Source organism: Trachinotus anak, unplaced genomic scaffold (genome assembly GCF_046630095.1).
Source record: "Trachinotus anak isolate AG129_WGS33_773 ecotype Australia unplaced genomic scaffold, CSIRO_AGI_Tana_v1 ptg000024l, whole genome shotgun sequence".
Lineage (NCBI taxonomy): Eukaryota > Metazoa > Chordata > Actinopteri > Carangiformes > Carangidae > Trachinotus > Trachinotus anak.
The window spans coordinates 10,462,262-10,482,691 of NW_027273875.1; the positions used below are offsets into that span (position 1 = coordinate 10,462,262).

The 20,430-nt window shown below is 39.4% G+C and overlaps 1 protein-coding gene across 2 annotated transcripts in view; it reads right to left on the reverse strand.

The window, feature by feature from the left end:
- Positions 1-964: 964 nt before the first annotated feature.
- gabrb4 (gamma-aminobutyric acid type A receptor subunit beta4) overlaps positions 965-20,430 on the reverse strand; it is a 48,634-nt gene continuing 29,168 nt past the window's right edge. Inside the window, exons 3-10 of one of the 2 annotated variants that reach the window (XM_071461029.1) lie at positions 19,778-19,845; positions 17,671-17,891; positions 9,119-9,201; positions 6,095-6,232; positions 3,939-4,091; positions 2,732-2,988; positions 1,989-2,078; positions 965-1,683 (exon numbers count right to left, since the gene is read on the reverse strand). In XM_071461029.1, coding sequence (XP_071317130.1) covers positions 1,330-1,683; positions 1,989-2,078; positions 2,732-2,988; positions 3,939-4,091; positions 6,095-6,232; positions 9,119-9,201; positions 17,671-17,891; positions 19,778-19,845 — 1,364 coding nt within the window. In that variant the 3' untranslated portion in view covers positions 965-1,329. The remainder of the gene's footprint in view (positions 1,684-1,988; positions 2,079-2,731; positions 2,989-3,938; positions 4,092-6,094; positions 6,233-9,118; positions 9,202-17,670; positions 17,892-19,777; positions 19,846-20,430) is intronic. The other variant, XM_071461030.1, reaches the window with a different exon arrangement.

Below are 20,430 nucleotides of genomic sequence, written 5' to 3' on the forward strand. Positions count from 1 at the left end.
AAAGAAATACTGTATACTGAATGACAACTGGTCAAACTGTGGGCGGATATGTTGACTCTTTTGAATATACATGTTCTCACATCTTCACTGTGGAATAATTTCAAACGAATCACAAAAGCAATCCCCCATGTCCTTTTAGCGAAACACAAAGCAGGATATGACGTCAATGAACTCTGCATCTAAGGAGCATGTGAATCAATCAATAGGAGGAAAGAAACAGTACAAGTATACTTTCATGAGAATACTGAATGATAAAATGTACATAATATGTTTTTTTTTTTTCAAACAATCAAAATGAGTAATGCATACCTTTGACTCTTTTATCTCATAATGCCCTAGCTCTAGAACATCTTCTGACACTCTCTGAAATCACAGTATTTTTCAAGACAAAATCATATCTACAATAATCAGCATTTGTTTTCAACCATAATGAAAAAAGACCCCACCCCTCCCCCCCGAGGACATGTTTCTAAAAATAACATGAGAAGAGAAAGGAATACAAGTTTTGCGTTGACTCTGGGCGGGAATGCGGCGGTCAAGCATCCCATCCACGCGGCCCTCTAATGGAGACCATTTAGGCCAGAGCTGATGTCTGATAAAGAGAACGATATCACTTCAAAAAACCCAAGGAACAACACATAATCCAAACAAGTTTGCTGTACATAGTAGAACCGGAGATTTCCGTGCATGTTATCCATGGGTGGATGGACGGGGGTGGGGTTTGTGTGGGGGAGGGGGTGAGTTGGGTGAGAGCGGCGGGGGAGGGAGGAGGTTGGGAGACCGGGGAGAGGGTGGAAGGAGGGGGTGGGTGGGTGTCAAGGATCTCACTCAGCTGATGCCTGAACAGACAAGCCACCACTGATTTCATGAGCTGCAGTAGAGGATTTTTGATTACAATAAGTATCAATAAAAAGTCAATGGGACTCTGAGACATCTTTTCTCTCTCAAGAGCTTTCACTTTCTCTTTTTTCTTGTTTTTTTTTTAGCAAAAATATCATGCAGTCTTTAGTTCCAAAAACCCCTGGTGGGATCTCATGTTTGTTTGTTTGTTTGTTTGTTTGTTTGTTTGTTTGTTTCAGGAGGAAAAAGAAACTCAAAGCCTTGAAATTCTTCTCTCACAATTATTCTTAAACATTCAAGTCATCCTATTAATATTTTGTACAGCAGAAAGGTCCTTCAGATTTCACACGTGTATATATAAATATAATATATAGAAATATGCATATACATATGTTCAACTTGTATATGTGTATACATATTTTGGAACTGTATCAAAGCCAATTTAATGTGCTCTCAAAATATGGCCCATGATTCCTAGTGGGATGCACATCAATTCACATAGTACAACCAGTAGATTAGGTTGAAAAATCCAAAGGTGATAGGGAAAATGACCCGGGACCACTTGTCAATGGTGCTAACATCTGAAAGGTTTGGGATTTTCAACTTGAGCTTGGAGGAGCGTCGTCTTAGCCGACAGTTGGCCCGGCTCCGCATGGCGCTCCGGTCCAACGAGTGGTGGCTGAAGCCATCTCGGGGCGCCATGGGCTTCCTGAATTGGACCCCGGAGCTGTCGAAGGACATGACTGAATTCCGAGAGTCACTGACACTGCTCCCCACGTCGGAAGGCATCACTTCGTTGTTCATCTCCAGTGTGGTGAGGAGGATGTTTCCATAAGCATCCACCTGCGAGGAGAGGGAAAAGACACTGAGAGTCAGCCAGGGCGGTAATGTCGAGCAGTAACCCCAGATTCCCCCTAATTGTAAAAAACTTACATTAACCCCCCTCCCATCCCCAAAACTTTCAAGCTAAAGCAAAATGCAGGGATGATATGAAATGTCTCGTTTTTGCATGCAACAGAAATAGTTAACCAAGTTTCTTTAAACAGATATCTACTAGTCAATTTTCACTTGCAAAAAAAGTGACTTAATCATCTGACTTTATTGTGAGGCTCTGGCCTACAGCTGATATGATTTCTAAATACATGTACCCCAACTTTTCTTTGTTCCTCGTGATACAGATTTCTTCGCTGTGTAAATGACCTGAAGGTGTTGGTTTGAAACGGCACGGAAATGGAGTCCTTGCAATGTGAAAGAAAAATGAAGAGAACATTAAAACGGCTATAAAATACTGGCAAATAAGCACATTTCCTAAGATTTACAGAATGCATAGGACATAAAGTCAACAGGAACAACTTTGAATAAGCACAGCATTTAGCACTTCACACACAAAAAACAGGGGGAGGGGGCTTCATTCAGTCTGACTAGTTCAGCATTTGCCATCGACAGACTGTTAACGTGCCAATGCCTTCTCATCCTGCGCGTTCAAGTTTTGTCTAATTTCATTGGAACACGTTAAACCACAAGGAAGCAGAGTGAGAATGAATGAAGCCTACAGCATAAACATAGACAACAACCTTAATAAGAAATGAGAATGTTTACACCACTGTTGAGCTAGATGAATCACTATCTCAATGAAAAAGCCTAGGCTCGATAAAAAGCAGTCAGTGCTTGAGGGAGAAGCAATGGATGATGGCTGGTGAATGCATATTGGGCTGTGGTGGCATCAGTATGCTTCTGGAAGATTACTCCAGGGAAGGCTGTATATGTGTCTTTGGATTAAATGACTATGAAATCTTGAAATCTTATGTGCAGAACATAGTTGTTTTGTACTTGAACTCTGACTGACACACAGAGGTAGAGTAAAAGAGAGGCAGCAGACGAAGTTGCAAACCTGTTCCCTCAGGCGCTTCTCTTCGTATCTTGTGCGCTCGTTGTTGGCTTTGTTCAGCCTCTCATTGATTTTCTTCTGTTGCGCAGGGCCCCGGCCAAAGAACACGTAATTTACAAAGGCATATTCAAGCAGGGCCAGGAACACAAACACAAAACAGCCCATGAGGTAGACGTCGATGGCTTTCACATACGGAATCTTTGGGAGAGTCTCCCTAAGGTGGGTGTTAATTGTTGTCATGGTAAGCACCGTTGTCACACCTGAGTACAGCAGCACACACAGAGACAAACAATTCACCATCAGACAGAAATTATACTGTATTTCACTTTCCTTAAACAGTGATGGAAGAAGTATTCAGTTCATCAGTACTGCACTGTAAAAATACTGCATTAAAAGTACCTGGATTCATGTACAACAGCATTACCAGCAAAATACACTAAACAAGTAACATTATGTAACAGAATGACCCCAGTCAGTGTCATATTATCATATTATTAGATTATTATTACTATGGAGCAGCATTTCAATTGTAATAGCTGGTAATTATAACCACTTTAAATATTGTAATTCTATAACAATTTAGGTTGCTTGTATTTTTCTAAAATCTGAATTAAGGACCTGACAATGTTGTGCAGCTAAACTGGAAATGCTCATGTTTAAATACCCCAAAATTGTTCTTAAATACACTTCCTGACTACACGTACACTGTTGTATACAGGTCTATTGTGGCTTTCCCTACCATTAACTCCCTATATATTTGTATTAGTGTCTGTTTTTTTATTGTTAACTACCCAATTATTATTAGAAATGTATTAATTACCATGTTATTGTTTACACCTGTCAAGTTAAGTCAGGTTATGTACATAGTTCCTAATTTCTAGTGCATCATATCATCTGGACCCAAAATAATTCAGATATAACTCTGATTGTAAATTTGATAAATGTCATCAGTATCTTGACGAACAGTGTGACTGAGTCTTGTTAGATTCTGTTTTGCTATTTTAGGGTATTTGGGATTAATTCATTGTATTATGAGTAAGCATGTCTCTTATACTTGCTCATAATGTGTAATATGTGCTATACAATGTACACATTTGTTACGTGACACCTACATGCTGTTACTTCCTGTGATAATCGGTGGATTTGAATGGGACTGAATGGGAACAGGCGCTTTAGGAGTTTCAATAACTCAGCAGTGGCTGTGTCTTACCCAGGGCCACCCGAGCTGCAGAGGCATCATAATTGATCCAGAAGGAGACCCAGGAGAGGATGGTGATCAAGATGGAGGGCATATATGTCTGCAGGATGAAATATCCAATGTTCCTCTTAATCCTGAAACTCAGTGAAAGCCTTGGATATGAGCCTGTACGGAGAAAGGATGGAGCGATAGTTTAGAAAAGAGCAGGGCAAGACTTCCAAACTCTGCACTTTGACAACACGCAGGGTAGTCATTTCTCCATTTGTTCAGATGGAGCACTTAATTTCCCCAAAGCGATGGATTCCTTTCCAGGGACAAGTTCGATTCCAATTAAACATGGCAGAAAGTCGCAAACACGGCAGATTTTTCTGCAACCCCCTATCTCAGCAGGCAGCTCCAGCGTCCCACTGAGAATTGTCACAGAGAGCTGCTCTGCCTTTCTTTCGCACTTTCTCTGTCCTCTAAATATTACCAAAAGGGCATTTTAAAAGGTGCATAATTGCAACACATGCCATTACACTGCAAGAGGGAGGAAAATATACAGTTTGTGGTTGTGAGGTGGTAAGTCATTCGATTTGTACATTTTGCAGGAATACGTCAGCTGGTTGTGCCAAGGCATTAATTGGGCTTTTGATTGCACTTTCATTTAAACAACCATACAATACAATGCTGATGCAAAAATCAATATAAACATATAGCTGGGATCGCTCTCCTTCAGCTACAGAGATATTTATGAGGTCTGAAACTATACAAATTGCTCTAAATAACAGTTAAATTCTGTTCTATGTATTCTATTCACACTTTTATGTCTAATTTCACACAAAAGAAAAAGACTTGAAATAAGTGTGATCTTTTTAATCTAAAAGCTATGGAGAACACACAATGATGAATGACCGCATCATCTCCAGGTTCCTGTAAATCTTTTAATGAATCAATACTTTAGCATACATACTTCATCAAGTCTGAGACAAATGCCTTAGATCACCTAAGCACTTTGTAGAATGGTTGCAACAAATGTTCACAGATTTCATTAAACTCAAACATGAGAATTACACTAGAGGACACTATCTAGGGCCAACTGAAATAAGATTGCAGCTGCATTCACAAGGTTTTAAATTACTTAGACTAACATCTTACCACATGTAACATGTATGAGGTTACATGTTACATGAGTGAGATAAGATGGCCCATACTGCTCTTATGTCCATGTGCTAACTATGAAGCTAAAGGCAGGAGGATGTTAGCTTAGCTTAGCATAAAGACTGGAAACAGGAGGAAACAGCTACCCGGGCTCACATCTAGATCTCACTAAATGACACGTCATATCTTGCACTACAGGAAGTCACTGCGCCCAGGCAAAAAATAGGCACAGAACCTCTTGTAAAACTACAAATTGTTCTTACACTTTTTTTTTTTTTTTTTTTTTACTGCTTAAACAAACAAGATACAAGATGTTCATTAGTTAGCTTTAGAGGTGCTGATAGACATATATTTTTTACTTTTACCTTTTTCTCTTTTTTTATTGCAGTGCCAGGCTAGATGTTTCCCACTTTTTCTCTTTAAGCTAAGCTAAGCTAACCATCTGCTGCCTGTAAAGTCATAGTTAGCTACCCCCTTATGTAAAATTAGCAATAGCAGGATGAAAAATAGTAAAGATCAAGTACATAATTCTCTATTAAAATGACCCATTCCAGAGGGATGTTTTAGTAATTAATTAACCTGTATGTGTATGCCACTGCAAACTACTATCCTAGTAATTTCCTATACTTTTAGCTGGTTTAGTAAAATAATGCATTATAGTATCTAATGGTTTTAGCATGCAATCTCAGTTACTATCCTTGCTGAGAATAAAGATGAGCTTGTGAGTCAACATTTGGTACTTCAGTTTCTTTTTCTTTTTCTTTTTTTGCATGTCAGCTCACATTTTATAAATATGTGGAAATGGCCACCTACAATCTGCTGCACTGAAAAGGAAATTGTCTTTCTGCATGACCCAAATATAATCACGTTCCCCACAGTGAAAATGACGTATTTACTGATGCCCACACTCACAGTGGTGGCGCGGATGCAGAGGTGTTTATATACGATTCAAGAATAATTTGGTGTACACAGTGGACACTTTCAGTCTAATTTAAGTGGGTATGAAACATTTTAAATGAAAGTCTTACCTGTAGTAAACCGTACTTCCCTGGATACCAAGCGGATGTCCACAATGGAGAACTGAGGTAACTCTAACTTGTCGACGCCCGTCACAGCATTGTCTCCACCTTGCCAGAAGAATACGATGTCATCTGTGGTATATCCATCTGCGTCAAAGTCAGGACAAATTCATGAGGGAGAGGGAAATAACACGTGAAGTGTAAGTGTGATGAAGAAACAATCATTAAAGTTTCTATTTTTAGGCTGTTGCAGGAGATTAGAAAAATGAGGTGAGGTCACTTTGACAAATCAAACTGTTGTTTCTAACTAACGCCATCATGAATTATAGTCATTCAGGGCTGAGAAACCTCACAACATATGCAGTCTTGACTTTTGGTGGCTATTGCATTGCAAGAATCTGTGACCTAACATGGCTTCATGGTGATTACCTTAAGCTTTCAATGGTCCTATTGCGAGTGAAACACAATGGAAGAAAATTATGGCTTGCAATGCTTTGTTCCTTTGGGGACTAACAACAAATTTTTTTTTAAACTGACTACACACATCATCTGCTTTATTTTACATTATGAGCCTCTCCCAAATTGCAGAGATGTCCATTTACAGTACTTTCAACAATGTGCATGTCTTCAACTGAGTGCTGCAGATGGGTCTGTCAGGTTGAGCTGAGTACAACTAATTTTTAAAAAAAGATATTACAGATAGAAGTAGGATCTAGCATCAACTGTAATGCCACCAACACGTGAAGCAACCCATTCATTCACTACAATATCAACCATAACTTTAATTCTTGTATTTTTCAAGTCAAAGTTGTATTAGATGCCGTAGTCAGACAATGGGAGAAGAGCGGCGTTTATGGAGAAATGACTCTGTTTTCTCTAGTAGGACCATGCGGCACCAAAAAAACAATTACTTCAGTGGAAAACAATCCAAAGACTTAAATCAGTCTGTTCTCTGCAATCACATGCTCCAGTGTCCAGACTCCTATGGAGCTATATCACTGCATGCATTACTACCTGCATGAATATTCATTAACATGTGTCACTTTGTATGGGACTCCCACACATTCTCAACTGGCAGTGCAATTGAAAGTGACCACAGTGGTAGATTTATGTCAATAGGCCAGTATGCATTCACTACAGAGCCATTTCTCAGTCCGGGAAGTGTTACTACATTTCACATTCTACTGCCACATGTCCAGACCTGGATGGCATTAAACTCACTACGGGACCAGGATTCATTACCATTAAATCTTTCTCTGAGGTTATAGGGTAAGGAAGTGTGACATTGTCCATGAAATTGAAACAACTGCCTGCCTAATCAATCAAACTGATGGCTAATGTGCACGACCCCCACTAATGCAGAGCACTCTATGAGCATAAGCAGCAGATATTCTTGCAACTTTTTAATTCATGGCATATCCATATTTCATTGCTTACTGAAGACCCTGAGGGTAAACACTCTGCAGTTTTATCTTGAACAGCAAGAACCACAAATATCTGGTGTATTGAGCAAGTGGGTGTGATTGATGACGCGGTCAATGAAAATGATCAAGCAAATACAATTTTTAATTACACCACTAGCACATTTTTCTCCTGAATAATGATTTATCTAAATTAAAACATTTGAAAAAAAAATGTTAAACAACTGTCGGTTAAATGATATTGTATAATATGTAAAGTCTGCATTTTTCCACATTTGTTTTACATCCCACAATGATCTTGTAGGAGAATGCAGTGGTTTTAGAGGGAGCTTTTTAAAGTCTGAGAGAATAACTTTAATGATGTCACTAGGGTTATCTTGGTTTACAAATTTATGACAGAAATTTTACAATTTTATATGACAGAAAGCTTGTGTTACAAACTGGAGGTGTGGCATTCACCCGGTAAGGGTGGTTTCACAAAAAAGTGCTATTGGTTGCATTACAGGAAATGTAGGAGCCAATGTTTTTGATGCTCGACCTATACTAGAACTAAAACTCAGGATATCTTGGCTGCTGCTGCCATGATTTAAACCAGTCCTTTTAAAAACCTGTATCTTGACAGTTAACCAAGTTTATGGAGGTCCAACGCTAAATCTCTGCAGTGCCCCTTTAACCATCGACAGAATGAAGTATGTCCTCTCTAATAACTGCTGTAAATAAAGGACTATTTTGAAGGAAGATTTGACTGTGACACCTGGTTTGGACAGTCATGGTTCATACTGTACTTGTATTTAATTTGGACTACTTTTTGTTTCATCACTGTGAGGTTACAGCAGATACTCCAGATCTTCTCATCTAACGCTTTACATGAAAGTGAAAAGTGTATTTCCCAAAATGTTGAATTGTTCCTTTAAAGACTGTATGGTAGATAAGGATAAGTTTCTGTGTAATAGAACAAACGGTTGATGTAGACGTTGGTCCAAATATGTGGATATCTGCAAACTGCCCACTTGCTTTTTTTAATTACATATTATAATAATACATTTTATTAGAACAATTGTGACATCCTTTTTATTTATCTAATGTAAAATGTATTAGTTGCTAGTTGTGTTTCCCATTTACAAATTATGCGTTAAAATGATTATTGTGGATGTGGTGGGTGTAAGCTAATATTAAACTATACTTATTTAGACAGTGTGTGACACATATGTGATTTGGGAGTTAAGAGCCATATTGAAGGTCAAGCAAATCAGTTTGGGGTGGACCTATCCATCTGTCACACTGAGGGAATAGTAATCAATGCACATCACCAAGCACTGTGATTTCTTCTTTATTTCTCAAGGCAGGCATCAACTGCAGAGGTAAAGCATCTGACAAATGGTGCACATTGGCAGAAATGCCAAACATTTCACTAATGGCTCCTCTAAATTATCCCACACAAATGCACTGACCAAAAAAAACCCTCCACTTCATTTCATGTAATTTTTATGGTGATTTTAAGGTAGTGGTACAACAGCATGAACAGCTTTCTGGCAACCATGCCTTTTGCTTTTGGAGGTTGGTTAAGAATCAGTGTAAAGGACTTTGTTGTGCAGGTGTCTGCATTACTCACAGCTTTCAATTTCCAGGGTGCAGTTCTGTTCATCAAGTGGGTACCTCCTCAGGTCCATCATGCAAGCAGCAGTGGTGGTTATTCTGAGAAGAAAACACAGAAACACAGCACTTAGGTGATATCATAGAGACACGAGAAGACAAGAAGACGTGGGGGTCATGGTATGTGATAGAGGAACTTTGACATTCGCACAATATGGACCACCATGTCCATTCATACAACACTTAAAATGCACAGTATGTAACTTTCTGCTGCTCGGGGTCTCTCAATCAAAACAAGAATAAAAGATGGAGTTTGGTGACATCGTGAAGTGTGGGATCATGGGAGTTGTTGTCTTGTCACCAACATTGTCATCAGCTTCTCCAGGTTAGAATTCTTCCAATATTAATTGTTCAGGATGTTTTTACTGGGACCTGAAATATCCATAGAGGTATCTTCCTCTCCAAAACAAACAAACTCAGGGATTAAATTTGGTAAAAAGACAAAATAAAGCTAATAACAAAAAGTTTCACAGTAAAAATCAGTGCTTCTGCAACAACCGCTAATGTTTGCTCGGCCTGTTTCTCTGATAACTTAAGATCCAGATGTCCGAAGACTTAAAATCTTTCACCTGGTTAAAATATATAGCTAAAAACAACCAAGATCTAAAATGTAGCTTAAAAGTGGATAAAAAGTCAATTTCGATGCATCTGGCAGACAACACTGGCATATGTGGCATGACGTCATTGACGGGTGACAAATGACAAGGAGAAGCAGAAGTTTGAAAATTGCTGGAAACATTTGGAACAGTTTAAGTAAACAATTACACAAAATATATAACAAAATATATAAATTTTAATTGGACATTTTAATGTGGAAAAGTTATATAATACACTTTTGTTTGTTTTTCAAATTTTGTGGTTGTTTGCTGAAAACATGGAAGTGCATCAGTTATATAATTAATGATGAGCTTTTAAGACTATTATTATTATTGAGAACATTGAGAAACATTTTGCCAATACCACACGTATCTTAGTGCACGTCACTGAGCTCTTAAACCTTTTAAGGGTCATTAAAGTAAGCTGGAGACTCACCCTGTGTACACAGGGACAAAGACAGAGAAAACAATCCATTGCTCTTATGTTTACTTCCTGAGTGACTTTAACTATTTTTCCTTATTTTCCAGAGACTCCTAAACATGATTTATTTTTTTATGTTTCCGTGAGTAGTCTGGAGACGTCATTTCTTTTTACATGGATCACTAAATGCTCAGCCTCTGTGTGCGATTTTGTCGATGTGTGTTATTTATTGCTAGTTCTGAGATATGCATTTCTGCCAGGTGGCTTTAGGAATGATGTATGCATAGCAGTTTATTAATGTCAATAAATCCAGCAGCCCAGCAAAACAGCTTTGGCTACAAATTATACATGTACAGCTCTTTGCCATTTAACTTATATTTACCGGTGCAGCACATTTTAGTAATTACATTTCTGTGGTTCATACAGGCTGGTACATGTTCATCATACCAGCTTTCATTCACTCACTGCCCTCCTGTGAAAATGAAATAGAGAAATTAATTTTCAGCTCATCATCTCTGTGTCAGAAGCCAGCAGCACGTTCACAGGGAAAGTTTGATGTGTGCACAGTGTACGTCTCTGTGCATGTTAGAGTATGATGAGGGTGATATGAAGTTTTACCCTCTCAAGCATATTTCACATTTAGGATACATTATTAATCATGTTTTAGTCAAAACCACCAAATCTACTGCAGTTTTACATTGATGCAATAAACAATTGTACACAGCCATCTACAGTGCCTGCTAATACAGTAGGTAATAAGCTGTTTGCATTGGAAATATACTGCTTGAATGCAGAGTTTGTAAATTGGTCATGGTGGGGTGAACAGAGTGCTGTCGGCAGGTAATTGGAAAACAAAATATGTTCTTCTGAGGCTGATTGGGCCAGATTAATACACAAGCATGTGGGGGCCTCTGGGTCCATGATAGCAGAAGGCATCAGAAGGGTAAAGAAAATAATACATAAAAAAAATGTGTGACAGGTATGTATTTATTATTCACAGTGACACTGAGCAGCATTCTGCTGCACAAGCATTAAGCTGCTCAAACTGCATCCTGTGCTGCTCTGCTGTGCTGCACCTCCCTGCTGTCTCACAGCGCTCCTCTGCCGAGAGCGTACAGCACGGCTACAGCCCATACACACTGTGACGGGAGAACATTCTGCCTAATTACATTAATAGGAAAGGTCACACGGCAGTTATGATTTTCCAGACAAAAAGTTGAACGACAAGCAATGTTTCTCCTCTGTGCTGTGGATGTCGACTTTAATACAAAATATAAATGGGTACGTTTTGGAATTGACAACTTAAGGTGACATTATGGATGGAAAAGGATGGAGGAGTTTTGATTTAAAGAAACATTCAAGCTCACTCTTTCCCTCTCCATCTTCAGCTCTGGTCTTCCACGCCAGATGCTGGAATTCCCTGCGACACTCTGCATCCTTTAACACCTTTGTTTAATGAACTACATGCAGCCCTCATACTTTGCACAACTGGAATAATATAATCCATGTTGAAACTGTAGCTAGGTGGATCACGTAGATGAAAACCTTCACACTAACTTCTGCTTCATCAATGGTGTAGTGGATATATAGATATATTGATTATGGCGTTATATGAGACTAGGATCAAGCAGGAGGTGCTGGAAAGCTGAGAGCGAGCATGTGAGAAAGAACCAGCGTAGTGATACAGAAAATTGTTGAGATTTGTTAACATTTTCAATTTAACCACCTTGGGGTTGGTTAGAGGGATGGCTGGATGGGTAGGGAGGGAAAGGTATGTTTGTAGTACTCATCTCTGCATATGGTCTCTATTATTTTATGATATTATGATTTCTTGAAACCCCAGTGACTTCTTCCAAAATAAAGCATGTAATGGCAAACAAAGCAACATTATCATAAATAGCATGACTTAGATTAGCTAATAAAGCTCAGATAAACCTACTAAAACTAAATCCTGATTGGTTTATGTATGTGACATCACCTTCCTCTTGGTGAATCCCTGCTCACTTCAAACGACTAAGAGAGAAAAAACAAGAAAAACTGAAAAACACAAATCTCTAAAATAACCAAAACTGTTCTAAATTTGGCTTTAAAAGGGATTTTAATGTAGAATCCCATAATTCATAGTAAGAAGCTGACTGAGAAAGGGTCCTTTAAGTTTAACAACAATGAACTGTAGAAACCAGGTATCTAGCAACTCATTATAACTACAGCTACCAAGCAAACTTGGGTCCAAAAAGTGAAGCAGTGGTAAAGCAATATGTTGCTAAAAGAACAAAAGGTGTGATTAAGTTGCATCTTATTGTAGAAACTAAGAAGAAATAAAAGAAACTTAAACATGGAGAGACCATCTGATGTGTTGCTGGAAACCTCAAACTGTGCCCTCTGTGATCATACGCAGGGGGACATATCCTGTCAAGAGTTACAGTCACTGCTCTTAAAAGAAAATACCCATGGTACAGTAGCGTAGTGAAGTAGTGAAATCCTGGCAGAGGCAGCAGCTCGGAGTAATGGACAGAAATGAATTCTTTGCCCCTTGGCAGAGAGAAAAAAAAAACCCCACTACGAATAAAATTGACTTTTTATGTGACACTTAACAAGTCAGGAGAGCATCATCATTGAGTAGGCACAAGTTGGGACGGCTCACAGTGAGGGCCTGGGATTTGGAAATGTCAGCAGATGTAGGTCAGCAACTTACAGTCCCACCAGAGATGGTCAGCAGCAGCCTCAGACCTGAACAGGCACTGCAGTCCAACACTCAGCAGTCTCTGTACTGTGTCGATTTCAGCATGATATGCAATAGTAGCTTTGTTTTTTTTTTGTTTTTTTAAGTCATGTTATTGGACTGGTCATCATCTTTAATAGGTGTGAGATGATTACATCGACAAATTATACAGTCTAAGAAACCTTTGTGAGAGATTTAACTTCTTTCATGTCATTACAATGAAAAACAAACCAGCTAAAAACTAACAATTAAATGTGCATTCCTCTCATTGTTACAGGCCACTCTTGGCTCCTCTGACCATGTATCATGCCAGCATAACAGAACCACTAACAGCAACCTGGAGGTGGATCCCAGAAAGCTCAGCACTACAGACAGGGAGGTTTTCAGATATGTGAGCAATAGTTTTGACACCTACACAGTCTACTCCTGTATCCTTCTCTGTGAGGTAGCTTGCTTACCAAACAAAGATCATTGTGCTACTACATTGTGCTTTAATAAACAGAGAAACATGAGAGAGCAGATTTACAGGAATGGGAAGAGAGAAAACACCATCTGGCGAAAGCTGAGCTCAACAAAGTCCTCAATGCTCTCAGGACCCAGTGCACTACCGAACTGGACGGTCCGTTCGCTAACGATGATTCAGCCTCTCATCTCACTGGCAAGTTAGAAAAACCTGCTCTATCGTGCACTCCAGGCTCTACACTTTCTACTGACACCGACTTCTTTTATTGATGTTTGGAACAACTTTCTTTGTTTGCAACATCCAAACTCCCTCCTGCACCACTCAGCAGTCCTCAGCCTCCTCCCTCCTCTCCACACAGAAATAAAGCACAAGGTTGAAATCTTGCTATGGTATACTGTATCTCACATATTCAAAAATGGCAATTTATGCAAGGTTTTCAAAAAGAAATTAAGTCTAGCGTGGTGGTTGGCAGCAGCTTTCCAGATTTGATTTGGGCCTACATGCACCATAAGACCTCCATCTTTTGATTTGCACAATCAATGGTCACTCATGGGGAAAGGAATTAGGGGCAGGGATGTGCACACTTATGGACTACAGTCCATATATTATAGTCATTTATCACAAGTGTTTGGCATCAGTGGAAGAAGTGCTCAATTCTTTTAACTTATGTAAAAGTACAGGTGTATCAATGTAAAAATGTCCTGTATTCAGGATCCTAAGTGGGGACACACATACAGTACAGTAACCACAGGCAATGGTCACTTTGAAAGGACTGGGGACATGATCTGAAACTCTTACTCTGAAAGGGCAGAACTGACAACTGTGCTGTCTACAATCCTCAAACACCATCAGGGCATTAAAATATGAAGAATTCAGCAACATGGACCAAGACTGTTTTAAGGAGTCAGTATGAGTGTATTCTCATGTGATTATAGCATCTTTTAAATAATCCTGATTTTAAATTTGTATATATATTTTTTTAATGACAAAAAGTTGCTGTAACTTGACTAGTTAGGCCACAGAATAAAGACTGAAGGTACAGAGAATGTATCACTCAACATCCAACACGAGATCAATTGTTGAAAAAATGAGGACACAGTTTTGAAGCAGAGAGAATGCGAGCTTGAACTTAAAATGAATACAAAAATAGAAATGGTTGATCAGCTTGGATTAAAATCAGTGTAAGCTGTAGAAATCACGGTAAATACAGGCTTTAAAAAAAAAAAAAAAAAAAAAAGACAAACACCAGCATCAGCACATTTCACAGTGAGTGGATAGGTGAGAGCACAGCACAAGGTGCAGCAGTGTGTGTAATGTGATTGTCCACAGTTTGTATTCGACTGCGCTCACGAGTAGCACAGGGGACAGATTCAAACAGGCGGTCTTTACAAGAAAATGCATTTAAGACAACATAAACCTCAAGCGGGCCGACGTGAGAGGCGCAACATTCAAACGAACTGAGAATACATCGTCTATTGTTAAAGTTTCATCCACTGTTCTGGAGAAAAAATGTTGACACAACCCTTGGGCAAAGTCGAACATTTCAACAAAGCGATTTAATTACATGCTTACAGGAGGCTTGCAAAGGTCCTGGAATCACCACTGCATGTAGATTATGCGCCGCCTCTAATCACTGTACACTGCTGAAACAATGGTCTGGAGGACAGATCCAGGGGTTTGACACCATCTGCCATACACTATTACTGCAGTGGGTGATGAGAACCATAAACCCCCGCGCAGTATGTCTGAGGATGAGATGTTGGAGGAATGGCTGATGCTAACGTCCCTTGCAACACTCTTAGCTTTCTGCGCCACGCAGGCACAAAGCCAGCGGAGATGCAAATGCAGGTGCAAAGCCATTTTCTTGTGATTTTTTCGATGCTTGTCCCTGCTTGGTGCTCATGTGGCTCCAGAGAAGGCCACATGTGCCGAGGTGCGCCAAGTGGAGCAGCTGGGAATGTTTATTCAGATCAGGTGGTGTATTGTGATATTGGTACCATTTTGGCATGAAATGGATCCTGTTTCCACCTGCTTCCTTTGGAAGCTAAGTTTTTCAGCCAGTGCACATTTAAAAACAATCAAAGTTACATTTTTAACGGCTAATAACGTTATCCACAAGTGCTTGTTGGAGATAGAAGGCCCTATTATTTAAGTTAATTTAATCCCTGTGGCCATCAAACAGCAGCGAGGGATGGAGGGATGACAGGAGCTGATTTAATTGGCCAACACGACTCTTCATGCTGATAACATATTCCTCTTACAAATAATGTATTCATCCTGCTCCAGCCCTTTCTCAGGATCGAGCCATGCTGCTCCAGGATTGCTCCTGGACATCTGGTCACCGGCTAAAATTAGTTTGCCACGCCCGTGTGCAACTGTCACAGATTGTATAAAGCAAACGTTAAAGGTTCATTTAGTAGACAGACATTTGCAGCATTCACCAGCCGTGAGACTGCAGTTCTACTCTGTTCACAATCGTCTTGTGAAGAGTCATAAAGGCAAAAAGAAAAACTTTTGCCATCATCACCATTATTTCCTTTTGTGTCAGCACCAATTCAGTAATTCAGAGTTTGTGAATACTGATTATCGTATTAATAATTCATCACTTCATATGATCTAAACCTTGTCACTGCCATTCTCTTTTATTCATGGAACAAAACACATTCCCAGCTTCTTTGTCGCCATCAAACTATTTTATTTTAATGACTTGTGTTAGCGATGTTGAGAAAGGCAGCGATCCATTCTGAGTTTGAACAAACCTCAGGACGCCTTCTTACTTTTAGCCATCCCCGAGGGATTTTAGATAGGTCCCTCTGTGCACATTACAGTTGACTGAATTGTCTTGTTTGTCAGTGATCTGGGACATTTAGGTGGTGAGCATTTTGAACCTTTTTATAGCCTTTCTGGGTCATCGAATCACCCCTCTCTCCTTCCAAAACACTGTTGTTGTTTTTCTTTAGCCACACTTAAGAGCTTGTACACTAATAACTTTATAAATAAAACTTAAAAGTCTGTTTATTGTTGCCAAAAATAAATCTGTCACAATTCATCCTGCCACAGGACCAAACTGCACGTAGTAGCAGCAGTGATCTTGTTTTTCTGGCGCCACATGTGATCATTGGTTATTTATTTTTTACTTGCCGTATTTCTGCCACATGACAAAGGCCAATGACAAAGATAGCAGTTATTCAATTAAAAGTTATCATATGGCTGGGTCTTCAGCTGTCTCCTGCTGAAAAAAATCACCTCTCCTTCCATCTGTCAATTAAGGGCTACTGCAGGAATGGCTAGTTTTTTCTTCTGGTCTAAAAATCATTTAATTGCTCTTTTTGTTCTAGATTTATACTTGTGATACCATCCTTCCATTTTCTGTACAGACTAATTCTGTTTATGGTCACAGGCTTTCCCAGCGTGGATGAAGTATTTTTCCATATTTTCTTTCAGAGGCATCATGCATGCCTTGCATTATTAAATCGTTCAAAAAGTAAAATTAAAAAAGACACGGAAAATCCATCTTTCCTCTATATTGAAGCAGCTTCCTCTTTCTTGGGCAATTCCCAGCATGCCCCCCCCCCCCCCCCCCCCCCCCAGAGAGTCCAGTTCACCTGTTGTGTCTTGTCTTTGGACTGAATGAGTAAGGTGGAATATGAAGCCGTTCTGCAGAAGTGTAGTGCAGCCACAAGTGACAATTGTGGGATATTTCTAAATACAAAAATGCAGTGTGACAGCAGTACAAGTGGAGAAGAGTGAGAAAGTCAGTGAACCATAATATCTACCCAAAGTTTGCATTAGCCGCCACAAACTACTGGTCATACCAGACCAAGTCAAGATGTAGCAGCAAAACCCCTGAGTGCCCTGAAGTGAGCAGCAGTGCCTTTTATTGCTCATGAATTCATCATTTTAGTTGTAAGAGGAAGAATGTATGAGGTCTTGTTTAAAAAGTCATAGAGTATCATTTTAACTCACATTATTTTAGAACAAAGTTGCAGTGCTGCACTTAGAATGAACTGATGGCCCTGAAACCTTTTTCTCAACAGTGCAGACTTCTGTGGGGTGCTTAGGTCAGTTTAAAGTCTTTTTTGGCTACACAGTTTTTTTTTCTTTGATAAATCACCTCTGAAAACGGCCGCTAGCACAGGCTCATGTTCATCTGGTAGATACATGTTGAAATGGAGAAACAAAACCAACAGGAAATTTGTCTGTATGTTTGTATGTAAACCACTGGACCTGGTATATAGAGTGTAGGAAATCAACGCACATAAAAAGAGGTAACTGTTTAAAAATGTGACACAAAATAGAGTCTGCTTACCTCAGCCCATATAAGACAGTGCCATCAGGGTGCAGTCGGATCATACGGTTTTTTACTGTCACACCATGAAGAAAGGACTTCTTGTCATTAAGGAAGTAGGTGTCAGGGAGCCAAAGCTGGTCTGCTACACGGTTGTCCAGAGTCAGGTTTAGGTTCAGCTCACCATAGGCCAAACGCTTATCTCGCCAGCTCTGCTGGAAATACATTGTGATGGTGTAGTCCTGGAGAGAAGGCAGGAGGAAAAACTTATATGAACTCACAGACAAAAAAACAATCCAGTTATACACAAAGTCGTGTGCTACGGTAACAACTTTGCAAAAAAAAAAAAAAAAAAGGCTTTCTGTTTTGTGTTTTCTCTTCTTTTTTGCCTGCCAGTGCCTGATGAAACTAGACATCGAGATTGGAGTCAGAAATAGTGGGCCTGGTTTATTATCCCAGGCAAAAAATACACAGTTTACAATTGATGTCAGGTCTAAAAGACATGACAATATAAGAAATTAAAAATCCCTCTATTCAGCTTTACCTCAACACAAAATAAAGAGTAAAAAGAGGAAAAGGCAACTTTGATAAGCTACGTCAGCAATAAATAAATACATCTACATTAACATCTACAACTGTTTAGCTTTTTTACGCAATCAGAGAAAGTAATGTACTCAGCATTTGTAGAAAAGGACATGGGCAGCGAACCAACAAATACAGCTGTACTAGTGCTTCTGAACAACACTGTATCTAACACCAAAGGCTCTCAAGTGAAGATATAACGTCTGCCAGCTAATGCATCATTGGCCTGGAGTCACAGGACAGCACTGTTTACAGTGAGTGACATGACAAACACTTATCAGCGCACTGGCTTCATGTAAAACCTACGCAGTCAAAAAAATGTAAAAATGATTCAAAAAGATTTTAAATATTGTGTAAACCAGTTTACGGCATGTCACCTAACACTTTCAGTATAATACAACTCACAGTACTGGCACCTGTGCTAAATAGACTGTAAGCACTGTATTTAGTGTTTCCCTTACAATTTATTTTCTTATATTAGTAGTGTAGTGCAATGCAGCCTTGATACTTAGATCCCCCACAACATCCTGCAGTACATGTTTGAGCATTATGCACATTAAGATACCAAGTATCCCTTACATCTTAATTTATTAATGATACAAAGTGCGTTGTGTTGAGAAATGTCACCTGTGAACAAATGAATAAACACCGAGCTCCTAATGAGCACTCAGCCATACTGCCGATAAACAAATCAATCAACCCTCTCATCCATTTGTCATTAAAAAAAAAGAAAAATTTCCAATGCAGACTTGAGGAAAGGCACTGACTAAAACAGCCAGCAGTTGCAAACATTGACATTTTATCTATTTTTCTTATCTATAACAGCAATTTTAAAAAATCTCAACCCACATCAGATTTAAAGTCAACACAGTCTCACTATACTATACTTCTTCAATCTAATATACTTATCATGTGTCCCTGTGTTCCCACTCTGCATCTTATTCTGTCATGAATTACAGACTTTGTGCAAGCGAAATGCTGTGACTAACAAATCTTGAACATATGTAAAATAAAATCTGCTGTGGCTTTGAACAGGTGGATGGTCATCTGATCGCTTCAGAAGCAAGAGCGAGACAAAGAAATGAAGAAAGACGGAGAGGGTGAAAGGAAACAACACAAAATAGAAAACCATGTGGGAGGAATGAGCGGCACAGTGAGTGAGTGTCACACTGAGTGAAATAAAGAAAGTGCTAAGAGACAGAATGACGTCATCGATCAGACTCCAGCCATATTGCCTTCCTCACTACTCACCCTGCGTTTCTGACTGCTCTCAAGTCTGTAAGAATATGTGCTGTATTTCTTGCACAATAGTGAGTGGATTATACTGTAAGTGACTGATCGATAGTTCTACACATAACACACATAATGTTTCTATTTGTTGAGGAAAGCAAGGTTCTCATTCGGTAAAATTCTTGTCCACCAACACAGATCAAACCAGACTGACAAACACAACTGGCAACTGTTTGTGGGTGGGAAGCTGGTGAGGGAGGAAGTGGAGAAATATAGGAGAAAAAAGCAAGGCTGACCAAAAAAAAAAAAAACTTACCATGTTTACTTCTGAGATGGAGTCGATGCTCGCTATGTTGATGCTCATTCCTACGATGACTGGAGGACCTGCGGGCACAAAGGAAAAACTGGTGTCACCACAAACTTAAGTTCTTAGACACACTTCAAGTCGGAAGTTTTCAAACACGTGTATTTCTCTCTCTCTCTCTCTGTCTATATATATATATTCTATATAATTTCCATTTTCCTGCAGCATTTGAGGTAAATGAAGCCTTGAAAGTTAATGCAAACAATTCCTACAGGTTGATGACTTAGGAACCCTCTGTCTGTACAAAGGCAGTGCTGAGACAAACTGTGATACTACCCCCTCTGATGCATTATTAGGACAACATTGTACTGCAGGAAGTAGTTCTGTATATTGCTATCAGAATAATGGAGAAAACATAAGTAACAAAGAAAGACAGACTGGTTGGTCAGGGGACCAACCTGCGGCAAGAAAATGACCCAAAACATGAGAAGAAAATAACGCGTCAGTGGCTTCACATGATGGAAGAGCAGCACACTCTCCAGACTTAAACCACATGGAGCTGGTTTGGGATGAACTGGACAGAAGCTGAAAGCAGAGCAAACTACATGTGCAACACAAACTTCTGCAACAGTGTTGGGACGAACTTCAGTGTGTTCAGCTTCTGG